The sequence below is a fragment of the Heteronotia binoei genome, chromosome 1, assembly GCF_032191835.1.
Source record: "Heteronotia binoei isolate CCM8104 ecotype False Entrance Well chromosome 1, APGP_CSIRO_Hbin_v1, whole genome shotgun sequence".
NCBI lineage: Eukaryota > Metazoa > Chordata > Lepidosauria > Squamata > Gekkonidae > Heteronotia > Heteronotia binoei.
Genome location: NC_083223.1, coordinates 121726138 through 121749356, shown reverse-complemented (window position 1 = coordinate 121749356; position 23219 = coordinate 121726138). Strand labels below are relative to the sequence as shown.

General features: G+C 41.1%; 1 protein-coding gene across 1 annotated transcript in view; it reads left to right on the top strand.

The window, feature by feature from the left end:
• Nucleotides 1–23219, top strand: part of MAP3K5 (mitogen-activated protein kinase kinase kinase 5) — a 208598-nt gene that overhangs the window by 88498 nt on the left and 96881 nt on the right. Inside the window, exons 6-9 of the mRNA XM_060240022.1 lie at nt 397–503; nt 3018–3188; nt 20013–20125; nt 21411–21570. Coding sequence (XP_060096005.1) covers nt 397–503; nt 3018–3188; nt 20013–20125; nt 21411–21570 — 551 coding nt within the window. The remainder of the gene's footprint in view (nt 1–396; nt 504–3017; nt 3189–20012; nt 20126–21410; nt 21571–23219) is intronic.

Sequence of the window (23219 nt, the reverse complement as noted above, 5' to 3'; positions counted from 1 at the left end):
ATAATCAAATATATAGATATTTTTGAGGAATAAACTCATATTATCTCTGAATAATAGAGGTGGGGTGGCTCACACTTGCCCTTTTTGAATGGTAACTCTGGCTGGAAACCATTTCAAGGCTTAAGGCTGACCTTTCAAGTTTATTCTTAAATTTACCAGGATCAGTGCATTGGAACATCTTGGGGCTGTAGCAGAGGATAGGCAGGAGACAGCTGTGCAAAGATACTGTAATGATCCATCATCTAATAAAGACTGTAGAACTCATTTGAAGTAATGAGTATATCCCTTCAGACAATGTCAACATAAGATCTACAAGAGTTCAGACTAAAATTAATGCTGTTTTTTCGTTTTCCTTTTAAAAAACAAAAACAAAAAAACCTTTCTGTCTCCTGGAAGGATTATGATTCTATTGTCGAACTGGTAGAAACATTAGAAAAACTTCCAACTTTTGACTTGGCTTTGCATCATCATGTGAAATTTCATTATGCGTTTGCACTGAACAGGTGAGAACTTTTCCCTCATCATAAAATGACAATTCTTATTGTTGCATACTTGTTTCCTGAAAAGCTAGTTTTTTACATGCCTGATTATTTCACTGTCCAAATTAAATCTTTCTTTCTTCCCACTCACCCTCTTCCCCCTTCCTTCTTCCATAACGTGAGTGTTTAAAACCCATGTTTTACCGCTTTTACTGCTTGTGATTAGGAAAGCATGTTGAAGAAACAGAAGAATACCAAGAGGCAAATGCTGAGACATATTCAAAAGGCAAAAACATAAATTCACCTGTTTTGCCTAACAAGGATGGGAACAGTCTGGCAAACATTTCACTTTTATGCAGAAGTCTAAATATTAGTCCTGTGCTTTCAGATGGTATTAGATAGACTCAAGCTGTGCCAGAGGAGCATAAAATATCTACTTTTCCCAGAAAGCAGGCCTCAACAGCAGTTTGTTCAAGGCCCCTTCCTCTATCCCTTTTATATTTAGATGCCATCTTCGTACAGGTGGTTGCTTATTTCAAATAAAACACCTGATCATCATTTGTTATTAATGCCAATATGTATGCTATACCATCTGTTTCTGATACCAGGATACATTTTTTTCTTGCATCAGTTGAGAATGACATTGTACCTTCATTATTCATATTTAAAACTGAATGTGGATATATATTCATTATTCAGAATCAAACAAGTGACAAGATTTTAGATGAAATTTGATTTCTAGGGGAATGATGCTGGGTTGTCAATCAGTCTTTGAATTATTTAGTTACAAAATATGAAAAATATCTGTTAAGAATAAAGATTATCATTAGTTATTTTTATCAGGAAAAAGGAAAATGCCAACTGGCATACTTTAACTGTGATTCAAACAAAGTTAAAGGGTTTTTTTTTTAATTGAACTATTTTATCATGATTCTTCACTACATGAAACATGAAATAGCTAACAAATTAAAAATATCTACAGCAAAGCATCGCTATTTTTTTTAAAAAATAACGTCAATATAAAAAGGTAAGGGTAGTCCCCTGTGCAAGCACCAGTCGTTTCCAACTCTGGGGTGATGTCGCATCATGATGTTTTCATGGCAGATTTTTTACGGGATAGTGAGCCATTGCCTTCCCCAGTCATCTACACTTTCTGCTCACCAAGCTGGAAATTCATTTTACCGACCTCGGAAGGATGGAAGGCTGAATCAACCTTGACCTGGCTACCTGAACCCAACTTCCCTCTGTGATCAAACTCAGGTTGTCAGTAGAGTTTGGACTGTAGTACTGCAGCTTACCACTCTGCGCCACAGGGCTCTGACCATCAGTATACAAGCATATAAATAATGTGTAAAGATACAATATTACCCAATCCCACCAAACCAAAACAGAATAATTTACCCAAATTAACTTGAGCAAATCAACTTATGCCCTATGGAAATTGGTCTCCATAATGCATAATGGAGTGCCTAGCAGACATTTCCCCCCCCACCCCCTACTTTCTGATGATGCTGAAGTGGGGGGAGGTCCTCCAAACTAGGGGATCCCCTGCCCCCAACTGGGGTTTGTATAGACAGCCCTAATATAAACATCAGGTTGAGGAAGCTTTCCAGACTTGAAAAAAATTGATAAGCTACGTTGCTGTAAGGTCTGAGTGAACCAAGATAAGCTGTTCACTACAGGGAGGCTTTTAAATAGTGGAACCCTTCTAAAGAAGCCCATTCAGAGAACTTCTAAGCTACAGTGGTGTTTAACATTCAAAGTCCTATGCCGTGACATGAAGGCAAGTACCTCAAGGTCCTCAACTCCTCTCTCCATTCTACTGTGTTTTCTAAAAGCCGCTATTCCATATCCTGTGGCAATATCCATGGCAGGAAACAGGAAGAGCAAAATGGTTTCTCTCAAGAAGCAACAACAGAATGCCAATGAAATCAAGAGGCAAAAGGGATTGGGAAGAAGGATCTGCTTCTGTTTCCAGATTTAGAAACTGTGATTCAAGATTTAAAATGGCTTGATTCAGGCTGGCTTTAGTCTTCCTCTGGGATTCCTTGAAGCTGTTGCCCCTTGTAATCCCTGTTGTTGTGGTTGTTGCATCCTGCTAGATTGCAACATGTTAAGCATAATACTGCAGGCAGTTCTTCCTTTTCCCGCCTTTTCTGGTTGTGCTTTAGAATACTGAAGATTGCATTTCAGCTGATGTGGTAGAATGTGTAATACACTTTCTTTGCACACTTTCATCATTGATTTAATGAGAATCATACTGCCAAAAGAGAACTATGAAATTTTATCTTTTATGTAATAGAGGATATTGTCTGTTTTATGTGCACTACAGCAAATTGTGAGGTCTACCACTGGGTACAGTTTGCAGGGAAAAGTAAACATTTAAGAATTTCCTATATAATTTATTAAGTGACACACCTAAATGCAGCTTTCTTTTCTTCTTCCAGTTCCAGCTTCTGTCAAACCAATGAGTGCTGTAAAGTGCTCAGATATTAACAACACATGAAAAATAAGATGTTTGTATTTTTCTTTTAACAGACGAAATCTACCTGGAGATAGACAGAAAGCTCTAGATATTATGGTACCTCTGGTGGAGAGTGAGAGCCAGGTAGCTTCAGACATGTATTGCCTTGTGGGACGGATATACAAAGATATCTTTTTGGATTCTGGATTTATAGACACAGAGAGCAGAGACCAAGGAACCATGTGGTAAGTAGCACTTCGCTGCACATCTGTTTGTTTTGTTTTAAACTGCAGAAACATCGGTTCCTCAATTTAGCTAAAGTTAGTATTCACTAAATCTCATTGAAAACAGCAGTGCTTTACTTAATTACAGGTAACATCATATAAGCTTCAATTAGACTTCATTATGACTAATGAATCAGACCTTCTGTGAAATAATAATAAGTTGTAGCAATTGACACCACTGCTCAAAGTTTGTACAGAAAAGGCATTTTAATGAGTGTGACCATTTCCACAAAAGTGCAGATCCCTACATCGCATTCTTAAACAAATGAACTAGCAAAATTTGCCTCCCCAGGATCCAAACTTTGCACCTTCTTGCCCCACAGTTTCTGAATCCTCTATTTCAGTGATTTTATTCCCTCCGGATCTGAAATTGCTGTTTTACAGTGAGGTACTCCCATAGTCAAATATTATTTTCCTGCTGTACTGAAAGTTTGGGTTGTCAGTGTTGCATGTTATCTCCACATACCACCTCACTCCCCATTTTTCCTGGAGACATTCTCCATTTCTTAACCTCAATATTTAAAACATAATGTTGATTGTATTATAATGCTGTTATGAATGGGTAGTATGGAAATGTGCATTGTGCAGCCAGGAGATCCTGTGATTGGCTGCCAGAAGTTCTAGCTCTTTAGCATTGTCCAGGGTGTACCATGAGGAGGCGAGCTAGGATTGGCTACCCATGTTGTACCACATCTCTCCCCTGAGTATCTAAAGACAAGATGCTCTTCTTCATGAATACAGAAAGATAATTGAAAATAGAGAGTTGCTCATCCACAAAGACATGGCTGATGTGGGCCTAACCAGACTAAGATCCTGACACCCAACAATAAGATCTGCACAGACTCTGCAATTACAAAATTTCAATCAAAGGAAGGAATGGTTGCTAACATGGGTGACCCAAGGGAGAGTGAAAGGCTAACTCTATCCTCTTGGTTGCAGTGCCCAGACTCTTGTGAAACATCGATATTGTACTTGCTCTCCTCTGCCCGCCTCTCACTGGTTCCTCATTTTAAAATGAACCCTCTAGAGAGCTTTCAATTTTAGTGCCTTGTTTACACAGGAAAGTTTATTCAGATAGTTACAAAGTTCTTCCCCCACATTCCACAGTACTTTCAGTCTCCCCCTCTGATAATGTTGCAGTGTAATTGAGTATGCACGAAAAACCTATGCTATGTCACTTACATAGTGCATGATGGGAGGTGGCTTGGCCCCCTTTCAATTTAATTGCAGAACGCATTATATGGGTCTGATCCTGAGGCAAAAGCCCTACTACAAAATGGATGGCACAAGCTTGAAGCATCAGATGTGAGTTCCACTTGCCTCTAAAATAAGGTAAAAAGGTATTGCAGAAATGGTCTGCTTCTCTGAGATTTCCTTACAGCTGTGAAACTCCTTTTCCAGCAGTTGGTACCTCTTCCAGCTTCTAGAAGAGACTGTGTGCTGTACTCTTTCTGTAAGCTTAAGAATACTGAGAGAATGAATTAATGTTTATTTGCTTTATGCATTGGCTTGTAAGAGATCAATAAAAAGTACAAACCAACATAGTTAAGACCTTTTTACAATTCCCTTTGCAGCTGCATTCTTAGCAGTAAAATCCTGAATTTTTGGCAGTGAGTATAGTCCTTGTGATTCTTCTATTTTTAACATTCAGAAAAATTTCAGTTTCGTGCAGTATAGAACAGTAATGGATTTCAGTTTTGTGCAGTATAGAACAATAACGGATTCTTTTTGTGACAGGCCGTACCAGTTCTTTAATTTTCAGAGATTGCACTGCATCAAATAGGGAAGGTTTTCTGCCTCATATATATAGGAGGCAAAGGGGATGGAATTACTCACTCTGTGTGTTCCATCAGCTGAGTTTGGCTGACAGAAGATGGAGGAAAGGACAGTCCCCCCCCCCCTTCTCTGTACTCCAACTTTCCCACATACATAGCTATAAGGCCATGTGGGTTCTGGGACCTCAGGAATAAACTTTCCCAAGTTCAAAAAGAAAAGCTGAGGAGGAGAGAAATATGAGAATAATCCTTGGTCAGGACCTTTTGCTGACAGACTGCTGGATCTAATTCATAGTTTGTACCTGGTGATGGTGGTAGAATCAATATATTTTCTCATTGGCAAATTATTTTAAAGTGCTTGTCAGGAGTGGAATTCTAACTCACGATAACGCAAGGCTACCAATATTAATTCTCCATAATATGGACAGGATCTTTGGGGCTTTTGTGTGTTTGTGTATGTCAGCGGAGCCTCGAGCAATGCCATAAGGAGTTTGGACTCTGTCAAGAGGCTAAACTCTTAGCAGAGTCACTCAAGGTGGAATGGTCACATCGGACCATTATGCATGCATCCTCTTTAAGAATCAATGACCACATCAGTAGGAGAAAATGGACAGTTCAAATGGGGGTGGAGCTCACAGGCTCCATGCCTGTCTTCAGGTTCTACCTTGGATCACTTCAATACACTCAGCTTGGAGAAATTTGACAGAATTCTCTCTACTGTACGCCCTACAGCTTGTGATTTGGACCCATGTCCCTCCTGGCTAATTAAAGCTTGCCAGAGAGAACTTAGGTGTCCTATATGGGACATCGTAAATAGAGGGTCTTTTCCCAATGCCTCTTAAAGAGGCAGTGGTCCGCCCCCTCCTAAAAAAGATTACATCAGACCCGACCGAATTGGCACATTATCGGCCGGTCTCAAATTTACCCTTTTTGGGTAAAATCATTGAGAGGGCAGTGGCACTACAACTGCAGAGTTTTCTGGATGACACTTTCGTTTTAGATCCATACCAGTCCGGCTTCCGCCAGGGCCATGGGACAGAGACAGTACTTGTCGCCCTCATGGATGACCTCCAGAGGCACCTGGATCGAGGCGGTTCAGCAGTACTGCTGTTAGACCTATTGGCTGCGTTCAATACGGTCGACCACCGTATCGACCACCGTTACTGACCTGCCGCCTTGCCAACGCAGGGATTCAGGGGCTGGCCTTACAATGGCTTTCCTCTTTCCTGGACCGTCGGGGACAAAGAGTGGCGATTAGGGGAGAGCCCTCTTGCCCAGATTGCCCAGAAGAATGGACTGGGTTGCCATCAGTACGCTGATGACACCCAGCTCTATCTACTGATGAACATATAAAGCTGCCATACTGAATCAGACCCTTGGTCCATCAAAGTCAGTATTATCTTCTCAGACTGGCAGCGGTTCTCCAGGGTCTCAAGCTGAGGTTTTTCACACCTATTTGCCTGGACCCTTTTTTGGAGATGGACGACTAGCCTGGAGATGTCCCAGAAAATCTAGACCGGGCATTGCAAGCTGTGGCTGGCTGGCTCAGGCTGAGTGGGTTGAAGCTGAATCCTACAAAGACAGAGGTCCTGTGCCTGGGCTGTGGCGGTCTAGGAAGTGAAATTCCCCTACCGGTCTTTGATGGTGCGCCGCTGAAAACAGTGCGCAGGGTCAAGAGCCTGGGGGTCCTACTGGAGCCTTCCTTGTCAATGGAGGCCCAGATAACAGCCACTGCTAAATCCGCCTTTTTTCATCTGAGACGGGCGAGGCAGTTGGCTCCCTTCCTTGAGCGCGATGACCTGGCAATAGTGATCCATGCAACGGTCACCTCGAGGTTAGACTACTGTAATGCCCTCTACATGGGGCTGCCCCTGTGTTGAATACGGAAACTGCAGCTAGTGCAGAACTCAGCGGCCAGACTGTTAATGGGACTCCCTCAGTGGGAGCACATACAGCCTGGGCTGTAGGAACTGCACTGGCTGCCAGTTGTGTACCAGATTCTTTACAAGATGCTGGTTACTACCTTTAAAGCCCTATATGGCCGAGGACCTGTCTACCTTAGGGACCGTCTCTCCCCATATGTTTCCCAGAGAGTGCTTCAATCTAGCTCGCAAAATTTGCTGACAATCCCTGGGCCGAAGGAGGTCAAATTGAAAATAACGAGAGAGAGAGAGGGCCTTCTGGGCTACAGCTCTCCGCTGGTGGAACCAGCTACCAGAAGAGGTACAGGCCTTGCAGGACCTTAACCAGTTCCGCTGGGCCTGTAAGACCGTCCTCTTCCAGCTAGCTTTTTAATGTGGAAATTATACCATCACTATGCAAGCTATGTTATATCTGTAGCACTAATTAATCTGTGGTTTTAAATTTTGTTTTATTGATCTCTTAATTGCTTAACTGAGTAATAACTGTAAATTGGGATATTTTATCTGTTTTATTATTTTATAATTGTAATTTTGTATTTATACTATGTGAGCCGCTCTGAGCCTGCTTCGGCAAGGAGGGCGGGATATAAAATAAAAATTATTATTATTGTTATTATTATTATAGGAGTGCAGCTCTGGAGTCTTAAATTTTTTTGTGCTCTTTTTTTCTTACCTGCCTCCCCAAAATACTTGCTTCTGGACTCCATTGTTCAAACCCCTTGTGAAAATTTGACAAACGTTCTAATATTTCCCCCACAAAAATAGGAAAATAACCAAAACATATAAAGCAGACAGATGTGTCACTGTGGCCACATAGGAGAAAGTAATTTTTAGAAATATGATGGGAGTAAGGTTTTATTATGACAATTATAATTCAAGAAGCATTTTAAGGTAGATTTTGAGCCGATATAATTTAGTATACTTTCTGGTGATGTCAGGGATGTGTGGCATATGCAAATGAGTTATGCTAATGAACACCGGCATCTCTTTTTCTACAAAATGACCCCTGGCTGGTGGAAGAATCCTTAAAGGGTAGCTCCTGGTCAGCAGCAGTAGTGGAATGTGACCACTGGTGGAGGGTATTTAATAGACAACAGCAGTGATGCTTCATCTAACCTTGGTTAGTATAGCAGAGAAGAGGACACTTCTGATCATCTCTTACCTCAAAAACTCTATGATGAGAGAGAGAGAGAGTTATCTATCACCTGCTTGTATTTGTTATGTATGCAAAAGGTGGACAATGAAGAAAACTGATAGGAAGAAATCTGATTAGAGCTTTCTTTTTTGTAGAAAAAGCCCAGCAGGATCTCATTTGCATATTAGGCCATACCCCCATTGTTTCACATGGGGCTTTTTTGTAGAAAAAGCCCAGCTGGAACTCATTTGCATATTAGAAGAAGATGATGATATTGGATTTATATCTCTCCCTATACTCTGAATCTCAGAGCGGTCACAATCTCCTTTACCTTCCCCCACCCCACAACAGACACCCTGTGAGGTAGGTGGGGCTAAGAGAGCTCTTAAAGCAGCTTCCCTTTCAAGGACAATAACTACGAAAGCTATAGCTGACCCAAGGCTGTTCCAGGAGGTGCAAGTGGAGGAGTAGGGGATCAAACCCGATTCTCCCAGATAAGAGTCCGCGTACTTAACCACTACACCAAACGGGCTCTTTTAGGCCACACCCCCGACACCAAGCCAGCCGGAACTGCATTCCTGTGCGTTCCTGCTCTAAAAAAAGCCCTGAATTTGGTGATTTATGTGTGTATTGTTGTATGTATGTATTTATGTATTGTAGTTTTGTATGCATTTAGCTCTGGTTTTTAACAGTTTTAAGGATGTTTTTGTTGGTTGTAAAAAATTTATGATGCAATTTTATTATGTATGCTTTAATTGTTAGCTGTCTTGGTGTTCTCTTGAAAGCAGAAATGCAGGGGGCAAATATTGTTAAATAAATAAAATAAACATGTCCCAAGAATTAAAACGGAAGTTTTTAAACCTTGACATTTAATTTTCTGAACATTTCTCTTGTTCTTTGCTAAGTAAAGGCCCCAAAAGCTCCCCAGATATTAATAACTAGGAAAACTGGACCCAGAAGGTTGGGCCTGCCTAAAGTCTTTTGAAGCATACTATGTCCAAAGTTGCTCATCTTCCTGCTTTTTTTTATTATTGCTTTCCAAGTTAAAAACAAGAATGTACACTGCTATGGTTTTTAATCTCATGGTTGGGTCTAGAGTCCTCTTGGAATTACAAATGATCTTCAGACTACAGAACCCAATTCCCCTGGAGGAAATAGCAGCTTTGGAAGGCTATAAATTCCATAGAATCTAGGAAAAGTGGAAGTTCTAGAGTAACATCACCACTCAGCTCCCTCCCGTCCCAGAAACTGCCCCCAGATCTCCAAGAGTTTCCCAGTTGGATCTGGCAACCTTATTAGCATGCCGATATATGTGGTTTTAATTTTTTTTTTGCATATATACTGATACGTTTATTTTTCACTGACATCTGGAAGTTAATTATGGCAAAGTTTTAAAAAACTACTCTATCAGAGGCATCTGCTTTAAAACATTGTCCATGTATAAAGAGATATTTCACTAACTTACTGTTATTTGTTGCTGAAAGTAAAATACTTTAACATATTTCTTGTTAATATTAGCACAGTGTGATTATAGTTATGTTAGTAGTGACCAACAGCTTATGCATTATACATTACTGTATTGGCAGGACAAAAGGAACATTCCCCCATCTGATTTTAATGACTGTGCTCAGTATTGGTAGCTGATGTAAGCATGAGCTGAAAGTTGGCAGTGGGTAGTGTTCACATAATCTCAGTTTTCGCAATTTATTTATTCATTTTAGTAGATTTATAGTCCGCCCTTCCCCATAACGGGCTCAGGGCGGATCACAAAAATGATAAAACAGTAAAACAGTAAAAATCCAACAGTAAAACCATAAAACAATCAACAAACAACAATAAGGAGATTGATCCAAGTAGTCAGCCGTGTTGGTCTGAAGTAGTAGAACAAAATAGGAGTCAAGTGGCACCTTTAAGACCAACTTAGTTTTATTCAGAACATAAGCTTTTGTGTGCTTTCTAAGCACAATTCATCAGACGAGGAATCCAGTACAGTGAGCAAGGCCACACATAGCTGGTAGTCAGTGGCTCAGAATGCAAACTGGTACAAATCTAAGATCCAATGATAGTATAGTAAAATTATCTGGTAGGGAGTGGTTTAGAATGCAAAATGGTACAAATTTAAGATTCAATGACAGAATAGTAAAATTAACAAATTGAGCAAACCTTTGATCTGAATAGCATGAGCATTCAAAAGCAATAAAACAGTAATATGTCAAAATGTGAGAATGTCTGTTAATTACTATATTGTATTAAGCCTGGGTCAAAAGGAAGGTATTTATATCTCAGAAGATTTTCCATCCAACTAATTTACCTTTTAATATGCAATATACATATAGTTTTCCATTAGGAGAAAAATACATTAAAATTAGTGGGAGATGGGTTCAGTATATGTAATGGGATAAACAGCCAGTACCCCTGTTTGAGTATATATATATGTGTGTGTGTGTGTGTGTGTGTATACACACACACACATATTGGCCACTGTGTGACACAGAGTGTTGGACTGGATGGGCCATTGGCCTGATCCAACATGGCTTCTCTTATGTTCTTATGAGTATGTCAATACAGCTAAAAGAGAAATACTTTGGATAGTGATGTTCTTGTCCACCTAATTTATTTCTTAACATGTAAACATCATTTTAGTTTGCCATAGAAAAAAAGAATACAATAAAATATAGTGAAAATGGGTTAACTAAGTGCAATGAGATAAACAGCCAATATCCCTATTTTGAGTATGTCAATACAAAAAATCATTCTGCTACACTATTCTAAAAGAGAAATACATTGAAATACATTGTGCCGGACCCAGAAGTTGCAGCTAGTGCAGAACGCGTCGGCCAGGCTATTGTTGGGGCTCTCAAAACGGGAGCACATACAGCCGGGGCTGCGCGGACTGCACTGGCTGCCAATTACATACCGAGTCCGGTACAAAGTGTTGGTCATTACCTTTAAAGCCTTATATGGCTGAGGACCAGCCTACCTAAGGGACCGTCTCTCCCCATATGAACCCCAGAGGGCACTGAGGTCAGTGAGAAAAAATAAAATGGCGATCCCTGGGCTGAGAGAGGTCAAGCTCCAAAACACCAGAGCCCAGGCCTTTTCAGCTGCGGCCCCTGCTCTGTGGAATCAGCTTCCGGAGGAAGTGCGGGCCCTGTGGAACCTTGACCAGTTCCGCAGGGCCTGCAAGACTGTCCTTTTCAAACAAGCGTATATCGACATCGACTGCTGAACTGCTGTGAATAAAGGATCCGCCATCTACATTACTATCGAACTATTTAAACTGGCAGAATCAGCGTCACAGAACTGCCAGATAAATTTAAATTTAAATTAACTTAAATGATGTATTTTAAATCTATTAACTGGTTTTTATATGTTTAATTTTTAATTGTTAAATTCAAAGTTTTTATCTATTAATTGTAAATGTATAAAATGTTGTTAGCCGCCCTGAGCCGCCTAGGCGGGGAGGGCGGGATACAAATAAAATCTATTATTATTATTATTATTATTATTATTATTATTATTATTATTATTATTATTATTATTATTATTATTATTATACTGCGGATGTATAACTGACTCAGTGAGAGTGGATTTAGCATCTGTAATGAGATAAAAAACCAATATCCCTATTCATTCCTGAGGAAGTGTTTGTTCCAAGTTTCATAATAATTTGTAATTCAGCAATTTCGCTCTCCATTCTGTTTTTGAAGTTCCTTTGCAGTAAAATAGCTACGTTGAGGTCACCCATTGATTGCTTTGGAAGGTTAAAGTGTTCCCCCACAGGTTTCTCAGTTCTATAATTCCTGATGTCAGATTTGTATCCATTTATCCTTTGGCAGAGGGTTTGTCCTGTTTGCCCTTTGTAGAGAACTGAAGGGCATTGTTGGCATTTAATGGCATATATAATATTGGAAGTTGAACAAGTAAATGAGCCTGAGATGGTGTAGTTAATGCTGTTAGGTCCAGTGATTGTGAGCCTGAGATGGTGTAGTTAATGCTGTTAGGTCCAGTGATTGTGTAGTCTGGGTGTATGTGGCAGCAAAGTTGGCACTTGGGTTTATTGTAAGCTCTGGTACCAGTGTCCATGCTCAGATGAGATGTATTGTTGTGGGTGAGGAGTTGTTTGAGATTAGGGGGCTGTCTGTGTGCAAGAAAAGGTTTACCCCCCAGTACTTTTGAAAGAGAGCTGTCACTATTCAATAGAGGTTGTAAGTTGTTGATGATATGTTGAACTGTTTTCAGTTGAGAGTTGTGTGTGACCACTAGTGGTGTTCTGTTATTGTCTTTTTGGGGGTCTGTCTTGTAACAGGTTTTCTCTGGGTATCATTCTGGTTTTGTTAATCAGTTTCCTGACTTCATCAGGTGGGTACTTTAGTTCCAAAAAGGTTTGTTGTAGATTCCTCAGGTGAGAATCTCTGTCAGCAGGATTGGAGCAAGTGTAGCTGTAGCGTAGCGCCTGGATGTATACAATGGATCGTTTGGTATGTTTGGGATGGTAGCTGGAGGCATGCAGGTATGTTTGTTGGTCAGTAGGTTTCCGGTATAAGGTAGTGTCAATGCATCCATTGTGTATTTTAACAGTGGTGTCCAGAAAATATATTTCTTGCGTAGACTGATTCATTGTCAGGTTGATGGTGGGGTGAAAGTCATTGAATGCCCGGTGGAATTTATCCAGGGCATCTTTACCATGTGTCCAGAGCATAAAAATGTCATCAGTGTAACGCAGGTATAAGGTAGGTAGGAATGGGTGGGATTCTAGGAAGCATTGTGGGGCCATGCGAGTGCCCTTGGCTGTACCATTGATCTGTAGGAAAAGTTCATTGCCAAATCTGAAGTAGTTATGGGTGAGAACAAAATGGCACATTGGTGGCAAAGTCAGCTATGTTTTTATCAGAGATTATATTATTTACAGCTTGTAATCCATCTTGGTGCGGAATGTTGGTATATAAAGATTCTACATCAATGGTGGATGTAGAATTAATTAGTCAATTAGGTTAGTCATTTAGGTGTGACTAAAGAAGTAGGCAAGGAAGGACAGTTATTAGAAGCTGAAGAGAACAACTCAGATATGAATTACTGTCAATATGTTACTGGCAGAGGTTCTGCTACACATGTTTGGGCCAATTAAGAAGGCTGAAGTCATGTTTGATTAAATTGGCTTGTTACACTGAACTTGGTAATATGTGGCTGCAGATATATCTGCAGTAGGGTTGCCAGCTCCAGGTTGAAAAATACCTTAGATTTTGGGAGCTTGAGGAGGGCAGGATTTGGGAAGGGGAGGGAGTTCAGGGGGTATAATAGTTTACAGTTCACCTCCCAAAGCTGCTATTTTCTCTAGGTGAACTGATCTCTATTGCCTGGAGATCACTTCTAATCCTAGAAGATCTCTAGCCACCACCTAGAAGAGGTTAGCAGCATTAATCTGTAGGGTGTCTCATATTTTGTTCTATGTTCATTAATCTGTAGGGTGTCTCATATTTTGTTCTATGGCGGCGTTTCCCAAAGGCAGGGTCGTGACCCTGCACCAGGCTGCATAGCCCTCAACGTTGGTCCACGGGGCCTCCAGTCCCCTGGCCACCCCTCCCCAAGGTGTGACAAGCATAATTGAACTCTAAGGGAGTTCTGGCCATCGCATTTAAAGGGACAGTACACCTTTTAAAATGCCTTCCTTCTATAGGAAAACAATGAAGGATAGGGGCACCTTCTTTTGGAGCTCATAGAATTGGACCCTCTTGTCCAATCTTTTTAAAACTTGGGGACTATTTTGGGGAGAGGCACTGGATGTTATACTGAAAATATGGTGCCTCTACATAAAAAAAACCCAGCTCCCCCAGAGCCCCAGATACCCACGGATCAATTCTCCATTATTTCTTATGGGAATGATACTCCATACGAAATAATAGAGTTCCCAGCAGACATTTCCCTCCCCTCCTTCCTCTTTCAGATGACCCTGAAGCGAGGGGGAGGGCCTCCAAACCAGGAAATCCTCTGCCTTCACCTCGGGATTGGCAGCCCTAGCTACGCAGCTCTCTCTCACACATATACTCATACCCACCCACTTACTTGCTCTAAAACAAAAGCAAAACAAACAGAGGGGCTGCCTCTGAAAAGCTACTGCTACTGACACTTCTCCATGAAATACTTCCTGCTTCGTGTTTCCTGCTCAACTTTAAAGGCACACACACACACACACACACACAGGCATTTTGAAACGGGACCTGTTTCAGGTTTCTAAACCTGCCTGAGATCTAGAGGTGGCTGTGGGGGCAGGGCTTCCCCCGCTGGCCAGCTGGCTGGGGGTGGGGGAAAGCCTGTAAAACCAGGGTATCCCTCGCTGGGACCTGGGGATTGGGAAGCCTACTGGGACACTATGATTCTTCAGGTATTGGAAGGCCACACATCTTTTTGTAAATTTCATGCATGCTTATGAATTGACTTGCAAGTAGCAGAAAGAAAAGGTTTATTGTTAGACTGCCAGGGCTTTTTTTTTTTTTTTTAGCAGAAAGGCACAGGAATGCAGTTCTGGCTGGCTTGGTGTCAGGGGTGTGGCCTAATATGCAAATAAGTTCCTGCTGGGCTTTTCCTACACAAATTAGGATTACCAGCTACTATGTGTCCCCTGGGGGAAGGGATTGCACTACTATAACTGGAGGGTATCAGGACATGCCAGAAGAGGAACCAGGGTTACTGCTGGAGCTCCATGCGCTGTATGGTTTCTGTAGTAAAAAGCTGCTAACCGCAGGTCAGTAGTACAGTTGCCTATATCCACACTGGGCATTGCTAACTATGCACTTGTATGGCTCTGCAGTAGCAATTCTGGTGTTTCATGCACCACCTCTAGTTGTCCTCCAGTGAGTGCACTGGATCTCCTTTTCCTTGCAAAAGTGTTCAGCAGCATTAGCAAACAGCCCTGCAGCAGACTGCTGCACTGATCGATCCTGATATCAGATGAGCAACATGGAGTTTTTTTCTTGATGATTAATATGGTTTTAGTCAGAGAGGTAAATTACTCTTCAGTCCCTATGTTCATTGGTTGTGCTCCCCATTCTTCTCACTCATAAGCATCGCTGAAAGTGAAAGGCTTTTGCAGCAGAGAAGGAGATGACCCAGCCTCCCATTCAGAGGTTCCCAAGGATCATCAGCTACAGGATTATAGCTGATGGCAACATTTTCAAGTGCTATTCCTCGGCAAATCATACAGTAGTACGATTCTTAGAACAGCTTCTTACATTACTTTAAAACTGCCACATGGAAGATTCTTGAATAAAGTGTCACCTGGTAAGCCAATGGCTTACCCTGATGAAGTGGAGCATTTCTGTGCCAATCCCTGATATTTTTGGAGTTAGTTGGCACTGGCATGGAGACTCCCCAGAAATTGGGGCAAGGATCTGTAATGCATGAATGTCATGAAGAACTGATACCATTCCACGTGCTGTAATGTAACAGTTAGCCCTGACTTAATGTTAGCATAACCATTAAAGAGGCTTGTCTTTGCTGCCATGTACTGTGAGCAGTCTAAATGCAGGTTACTAGGACTCATGAGCCTCTTTGGCAGAGCCATCTGTACCTTTTCCAGCATATCAGACTTATTATAATCAGGCTGGAAGGGAGGGGATCTGCTTCTGCAGTTTGTTCTGTGATGTGACATGCTCACAGCTTTCCAAAGGCTAAAACATGTTGGCAAAAGCAGTCAGGTTCTTAACATTGTTCTATCGGGTGCTGGTGATAGCAGAAATGGTGCCAACACCAGTTGTGTCATTCAATTCTTGTTTCTCCACAAGCCCTGAAGGTAAGGAGGTTGTAATGCTTCTTGCATTGTTTGAGTTATTTAGATCTACTTTCAACTTCATGTCCCTGATCTAAAGAAGAAACTGTCTGGCTTTAGAGGGCAAAGGCTGGACTAGCACAGGGTATGCAATAAAACCTTTAACCTTGTTTTGTGGCCAGATAGGGCTTGGGAAGAGAGTCATTGTGAACATATTTTAACTGTGGTGTTTTCTTTTCTGTGCTACCAAAATTCCTGTCTTGTAGCCTACCAATTTTTCTCTGTGTTTAAGTTGGCTGGATAAATGCAGATTTAAAAAGGCAAAACAATCTGTTTGGATTAAATTTGTTTTTGTATTTGCTTCTGCATAAAATTTCGGAAGTAATATAGGTTTGAAACAGATACATTTGTAAAATGTTACATATCCAGCTGAATTTTTAATTTTATAAGCAAAGAGTTAACCTTGATTTATGTGAATTCTTTTTTTTACTTGTGATTGTTCATTTTATGAACTGTGGAATTTTATTCTTTGCTAACAATATACTGTAAAAATGACTAATTTTTGATAAAAATATATAACTGCAAAACAAACTTGAGAATATCCATGTCATTTAAGAAATTAAATGCTAGTCATAAAATTAGGGCCAAGTTAACTTTTAACAAAAGAAATAATGCTTCCTGCCACCTGTTTACTTTCTGAACCTTTCTGTTTGCCATGACTGAGATGCCAAAATGTGTGTGGCACGAATGAAATAGTCTATGCGTGCTCAATGTGTTAATGGTTAATGAAGAAGGGCAGGAAAGGCTTTTTACTGGAAATTAATGTTTTGTTAAGTTTAAACATCCTTCCTTGTTTTGTCATGCCTCACTGTAAATCGCAAGCAATCAAATGGGAGAGCTGATTCTTTAGATTGTTAAACCAGTGGCATGGGCACATATAACAGCCTTCTTGAAAGGGAGGCAGGAGATCTGGTACAGTGTGGTGGCTGAGAGCCAGACTACATGCAGCCCAGCAGTTCTTTTTCAGTTGTGAAACTGCTTCAGGAGCAAGTGATGAAACACTGAGCAATGGGAGTGGGGGAAGGTTGCTTCAACCAATTCATTCTCTGCTTCAGATTGTCACTGCAGGGTTAGAAATACTTGTTTCAGAGGGAAAAAATGGAACTATTGGAAGAGAACAGTTAGGGGTAGAGAAATGGTGGTTATGGAAAGAACTGAATGGTGTCCTTCCCATGACTTTATCCATTCTCAGTTGCCCTTTCAAACCATAAAAGGACTTTCTCTCTACTGTCTACAGTCTGTGTGAGTTTGCATGTAGCATATACTTTGGGCCCTTAAATCTTGAACTCAAGAGTTGGGCTGTTCTTATTTGAAATCTCTCTTCAGACTGAATAAATGGATGATCTGGTGTGAACTCAAGAGGTGGCTTTACACAAGCCACTATTCTCCCATTTCCTTTTTCATCAGCAACCTGGAGATGATACTGACCTGCCTTTCAAAGTTGTTGTAAGCTTACTGAGATTATGATTGGGAAACACTTTGGACACTTGAAGTGTACTGTATGAACATTGGTTGTTATTATATATTATCAATAATACCCTTGAGTTTGTTATTGTTCGCTGATGGAAAGCAACATGAAGTTGCAGTTGACTTATGTTAACCCTTTAGGATTTGCAAGGAAGAGATACACAGAGGTGGTCTGCTGTTGTCTGATGTGTGTGACCTTGGACTCCTTTGGTGGTCTCCCATCCAAATACTAACTGGGGCTGATCCTGCTTAGCTTCCAAGATCTGATGAGATCAGGGTAGCCTGGGCTATCCAGGTCAGGCTGTTATTGTTTACAAATGGCAAAACTCCTGTTTATACATTTTAATCCTTCCACATTGGAGTATCGCTTAATTCTGCATTCATTTCCCTAGTGTCATAGGAACACGGACTGAGTATGGTAATCAGTGGGGATGGGCACAAACTGACTGTCAAACTAAAGTTCACAAAATTTAGCTGCTCTTTCTGCTCTTCACAGAAAAACAGCTGGGTAGCAGAAAACATAGGTTTAAATGGCTCCAAGTCTGGGGTTGTCTGGGATTCAACTGGGATTCAGCTGCCCAAGAAAGTCCTTTTAAACAGCTGCTCCATGTAGAGCAAACTGCGAGCTGACTGGGTTCATGAGGTTTGCAGTTCGGTTCGTGGTATGCCTACGAACCTTGGACCAAACTGCATTTTGGTGGTTTGTGCCCATCTTTCATAATCAACTTTAAAACAGAAATGTATCAGTCTAAATTGAATGGATTGAAGTAATAATTTTAGAATAAATGTCCTAGAGCAGTGGTGGCGAACCTACGGCACGAGTGCCAGAGGCATCACTCGGAGCCCTCTCTGTGGGCACGCGTGCTCCCTCACCCCACCCCCCGCGCACGAGGCTCTGGAGTCATATCTCATTGAAGCTCCTCCTCTCACCAAACTCAGGCTCCTTCCCCCAAATCTCCAGGTGTTTCCCAACCCAAACCTGGCAACCCTAACTGGGCCTCCTTCAGAGAGACAACAGAGCACTCCAACCTTTTTGAGTTTGTGGGCACCTTTGGAATTCTGACGTGGGGGGTGGGTGTAACCATAATGAAGCCCCCAAGCACAACACACAGAGGAAAATTCCTTGCAGATGTTCCTGCAGTTTTAGGGAGGGGGTTAGATGGGACCCACTAGGGCACGGGTGGCCAAACTTGCTTAACATAAGAGCCACATAGAATAAATGTCAGATGTGTGAGAGCCACCAGACACGAACGTCAGATGTCTGAGAGAAGGAAGGAAAATAGGTGGGGAGAGAGATGGAAAGAAAGCAACTTGAACTTTAAATGTATTCTCTAAGCCACTGGCTGGCTCGGCTTGAAGAAGTGGTTTAAAGAGACAAATGCCTTTTCTGATGGGGGCTTCAAGAGCCACACAATGTGTGTGAAAGAGCCACATGTGGCTCCTGAGCCACAGTTTGGCCACCCCTGCACTAGAACGATGGGTATAGGGCAGCTTCATGTTTTCATATGGCCAAGACCTGTTTGCGTTTCGTATTTCAAAACTGTTCTGGCACAGTTCAAGTCAAAGGGAAGAAGAGAGTATGGGTGTGTGGGGATGGGGTGGGGGAGGAGAGATCAGGACCTTGAATCAAGTATGGTTTTTTGAAGGGATGTGGGTTTATTGCAGGAAATATTGGATCCCACTACTCTGAAAGAAACAGTGGCAGGGATCGCCTCTGGTTTAGGAGTGGAAAGGGAGGAACTGCAGGCTTTCTCCTTTCAAATACAATGCTTCCGATATATTTCTGGTCCAAGGTTTCCCAGCAAGCTGCCAGGGCAGAGTGGGCATATGAATCAGGACCTCCCAGATCTGATTTGTACACCCTAACCACCAGCTCCTACTAACCACACTATATTTTAATGTATTCTTTTTCCCTGATGGCAAACTAGAATGATGTTTATAATGTATGTTACATGTTCAAAAGTAAATTAGGTGGGCCTCTGAGAAAGGCATGTTCTCAGTTTAACTCAGACCTGCAAGCAACAGAGCAATGAATAGCCTCCATTTATTGCCTTATGACACTCTCACCATCATTCTCCCATTCTGACATGTTACTATTTTGTTGGTTTCCTAAGCAAATGCTATCCAGACCAAATGTTCTTTCAGTTTGTTAATTTCACTATGAGTTGTTTTTTCTAAACTAAAACCTCAGTATTCAGGTTAAATTGCTGTGTTGGCACTATGCAATAAAGTGGGTTTTGGGTTGCATTTCGGCACTCGGTCTCTAAAAGGTTCGCCATCACTGTCCTAGAGAATTGTTGTGCTCATGTTCAGACTTTATATTTTTAGCTTTCAGTGCAAAATAGCAATGCTGTTAACGAGCCCGCCTTTTGGTGGGGGAGGGCGGGATATAAAAATAAAATTTATTATTATTATTATTATTATTATTATTATTATATTTTTCATAATTGCATAAATATATGAGGAAATGGTAGGAGGATGTCATAAATGTTGGCTTCTTAAAATAACCATGAGGCCTGGATGGAAAACAGTAGAATATTTTGTGCCTGAAAGGGCTGAGTGCATTGAGTAAACTGATGATCAGCTCTCAGAGTACCAAAAATGTAATTGCCTCCCTGGAAAACTGCCTTGTTTTAAAACATAAACTTGTTGTTCTTCTAGGTTCAAGAAAGCATTTGAGTCAGAACCAACATTACAGTCAGGAATTAATTATGCAGTACTTCTCTTGGCTGCCGGGCACCAGTTTGATACCTCCTTTGAGCTACGGAAAGTTGGTAATATATAATATTAATATAATTCTCAGGCAAATTAGCTTTTGTCATCCTCTGCCTTTAAGAAAAATGCTGTGATACATGTAGCTAGACTTCTTTGTTTATGCGTAATGTTGAGCTTTCAAGGACAATTTTTACAAGAGCTATGGCTGACCCAAGGACATTGCAAGTGGAAGAGTGGGGAATCAAACCCGGTTCTCCCAGATAAGAGTCTGCACACTTAACCACTACACCAGGGGTGGCCAACAGTAGCTCTCCAAATGTTTTTTTGCCTACAACTCCCATCAGCCCCAGCCAGCATGGCCAATGATGGGAGTTGTAGGCAAAAAACATCTGGAGAGCTACCATTGGCCACCCCTGCACTACACCAAACTGGCTCTCATTATATATTATTGATATACTAATGGTATATTATTTACCAGGTGATGCTATCTTAGTAATTGTGGTGTAATGGTTAGGGCAGTGATACTCAGTGGCTCAGGAGCTATATGTGGCTCTTTGACATGCCATTTGTGGCCCTTCTGAGCACTGGTTCCCAATATGGCATCTGCCCCATGTTTCAGGAAAGTGGATGAGGCTCTTGGCCAGAAGGGTTTGGTATGGTCAGAGCCGTCATTTGAGGAAGGGGTAAGCTGTGAGCTTCCTTGAGGTTGTAGGAATCATGCCAGGAGTAGAAGTAAATGTGGCCCTTCTGGTTGATGGTATTTGCAAATATATTTTCCCACAGGCTTCAGACTGAGTCCTACTGGGTTAGAATGTTGAACTTTGACATAGGAAGACCAAGGTTTGAATCTCCACTCTTCTATAGGAGCTTGTTTTTTGACCTTGAGCCAGTCGTACACTCTCAGCCTAACCTACCTCACAGGGTGGCTGTGAGGATAAAGTGGAGGAGGAGGGAAATGATGTGAGCCACTTTGGGTCCCCACTGGGAACAAATGAAGTGAAAAACTGTGCCATGAAAAACTTCAGCTGGTCATTTTCACACATTTTCAGCTTCTATTAAAAGGGGAAGAATTTTTTTTCCCTTGGAGTTGTTTGCAACCCTAGCTGTCACATGTACCAATTGATGCTGGTCTAGAGTCAGATGAAATCACATGTTTTATTTTCCCTTTTTCATTCATCTTGATACATTTAGGATTTAGGATACTAATGAGCAGTAAGAGAAAGAAGGAGGAACAGTCTGCAGAGCACCAACGTCAGCCTTGCAGATGGTTACACAAACTCAGTGGAATTTAAGTATGCATTAACTGGAATGTTGAATTGCAGTTTGTTTTTCTTGTTTCTTTAGGAGTAAAGATAAGCAGCCTGCTTGGAAAAAAGGGAAACCTGGAAAAATTGCAAAGTTACTGGGAAGTGGGATTTTTCTTGGGAGCAAGTGTCTTGGCAAATGATCATACTAGAGTGATTCAGGCCTCAGAAAAACTTTTTAGATTGAAGACACCAGCATGGTAAGTCATTGGACAGATGATGCACTAGCAGCACATGTTAAATTTAGCAGCTTCAGAAGTGTATATTATTGTACTGTATTTCAGTTTTCTGAAGCACGAAAGCTGAAACAATGGGATTTTTCTTTTCTCAGATTTCTGAATCTGCCCAAGAGAACTATGTTCTTTTAAATGTTGGCTCAGAGCCTGTCTGAGGGAAAACAAGGTCATCATATAAATATGGTATTTCATTTTTTGTTCTTATTTTTTATCACAAAACAATTCTGAAGTAAGCTCACATCATTTTCAAAATAGCAGAGAATATCGCTTGCTGTAGTTTAAAATGGCTGCTTAGAAAATTTCAGTTCTTTTATCCTAAAAACAGACTTGTATATACAAAATCATTTAGGCCACGTGATCCTTTCAAAGACAAGGGCAGCGTTCACAAGCACTCTTGAATAAGAACACAAGCTACTGCTAGTTCTGTTGCCAGATTATTCCCCTTCCTCTTAACCTGCTTTATTAGCTCAAACCAGTTTAACATTTCAGCCTACATAATGGCAATTAAACATTGAAATTGAGTTGCCTCTTTTTCTCTTTAGATGTGTTGACTCTCTAGTTTTCTCATCCACTGTACAGATGAGGCACTTCTGCATAGCATTTATCCTTCAAAGGCTACTGGGTAGCAAAATACTGAACATGCGTATGTGTGATTACTGTTGTCCTTCTTAGCATCTTTAGCTGCAAACGAGCCAGCCATTTTGCTGAGTTCAGGGATGAGAATGGTGTACTGCAGTTTCTAAAAGCAACCATAAGATATAACTTCATAGTGAGTTTCATATCAGTTGCCGGGGGCGGAGGAGGTTGCATCTGTGTATATGTAACCAAGAGAAGGTAATGAATTACAAGGCCCAGGGGAATGGTAGGTGTGCACATGAAGTTATCCCCCTGTCCAAAGAACCCACATGCTGTTGTTGTACATTTAGTTTCATATTAATTTACTATATTTTCCCCTGGCCTTTGGCCAATGTATCCAGGACAGCTTTCAGGAATTAAAATATTAATATAAAGATGAAAAAACAAATGGTACATTATGAAACATTTAGCTGCATTCTAAAACTTTTGGCAAACTTCCACTGGATTTGGATGCATGGAGAGGTGAAAAGAGAAGTATACATTTCACCTTTATGCACTTCTGTTCAGTGAAAAACTGGTTTTCTCTACAGCTGTTGACCTCCCAGTTGTCAAATAACAGTAGGCTCTGTTAGTGCTGACTCTTCTAGATAAACAATCTAGTGCTGTGTTTCATTTGAATAGTTCTTTAACACTGTAACAACTGCCTTGGAGATTAGACTGAAACTTGGCAAAGATCATCTGTGGAATATCATAGCTAAATTGGCATTTGAATCTATATGCTGCAGGCACACTGAACTGCACAAGTGCTCATTAATCTAGTCAAAGGATGCTTTCTCCTTCATTGTGTCTAACTTTAAATGGTTAAATGTTCCCTTTAAATGGTTTTTGCAAGTGGGCATCACTCAAGAGTTAAGTCGAAGCAGCTGGATTTTATTTGCGTGCAGCACCCATTGGCAAAAGCGATTTAAATTACTTACGCAAGATCTCTCCCCCCTATTCTGTTCTGCTGGCCTTGGGGAGCCACCAGCAGCAGAAAG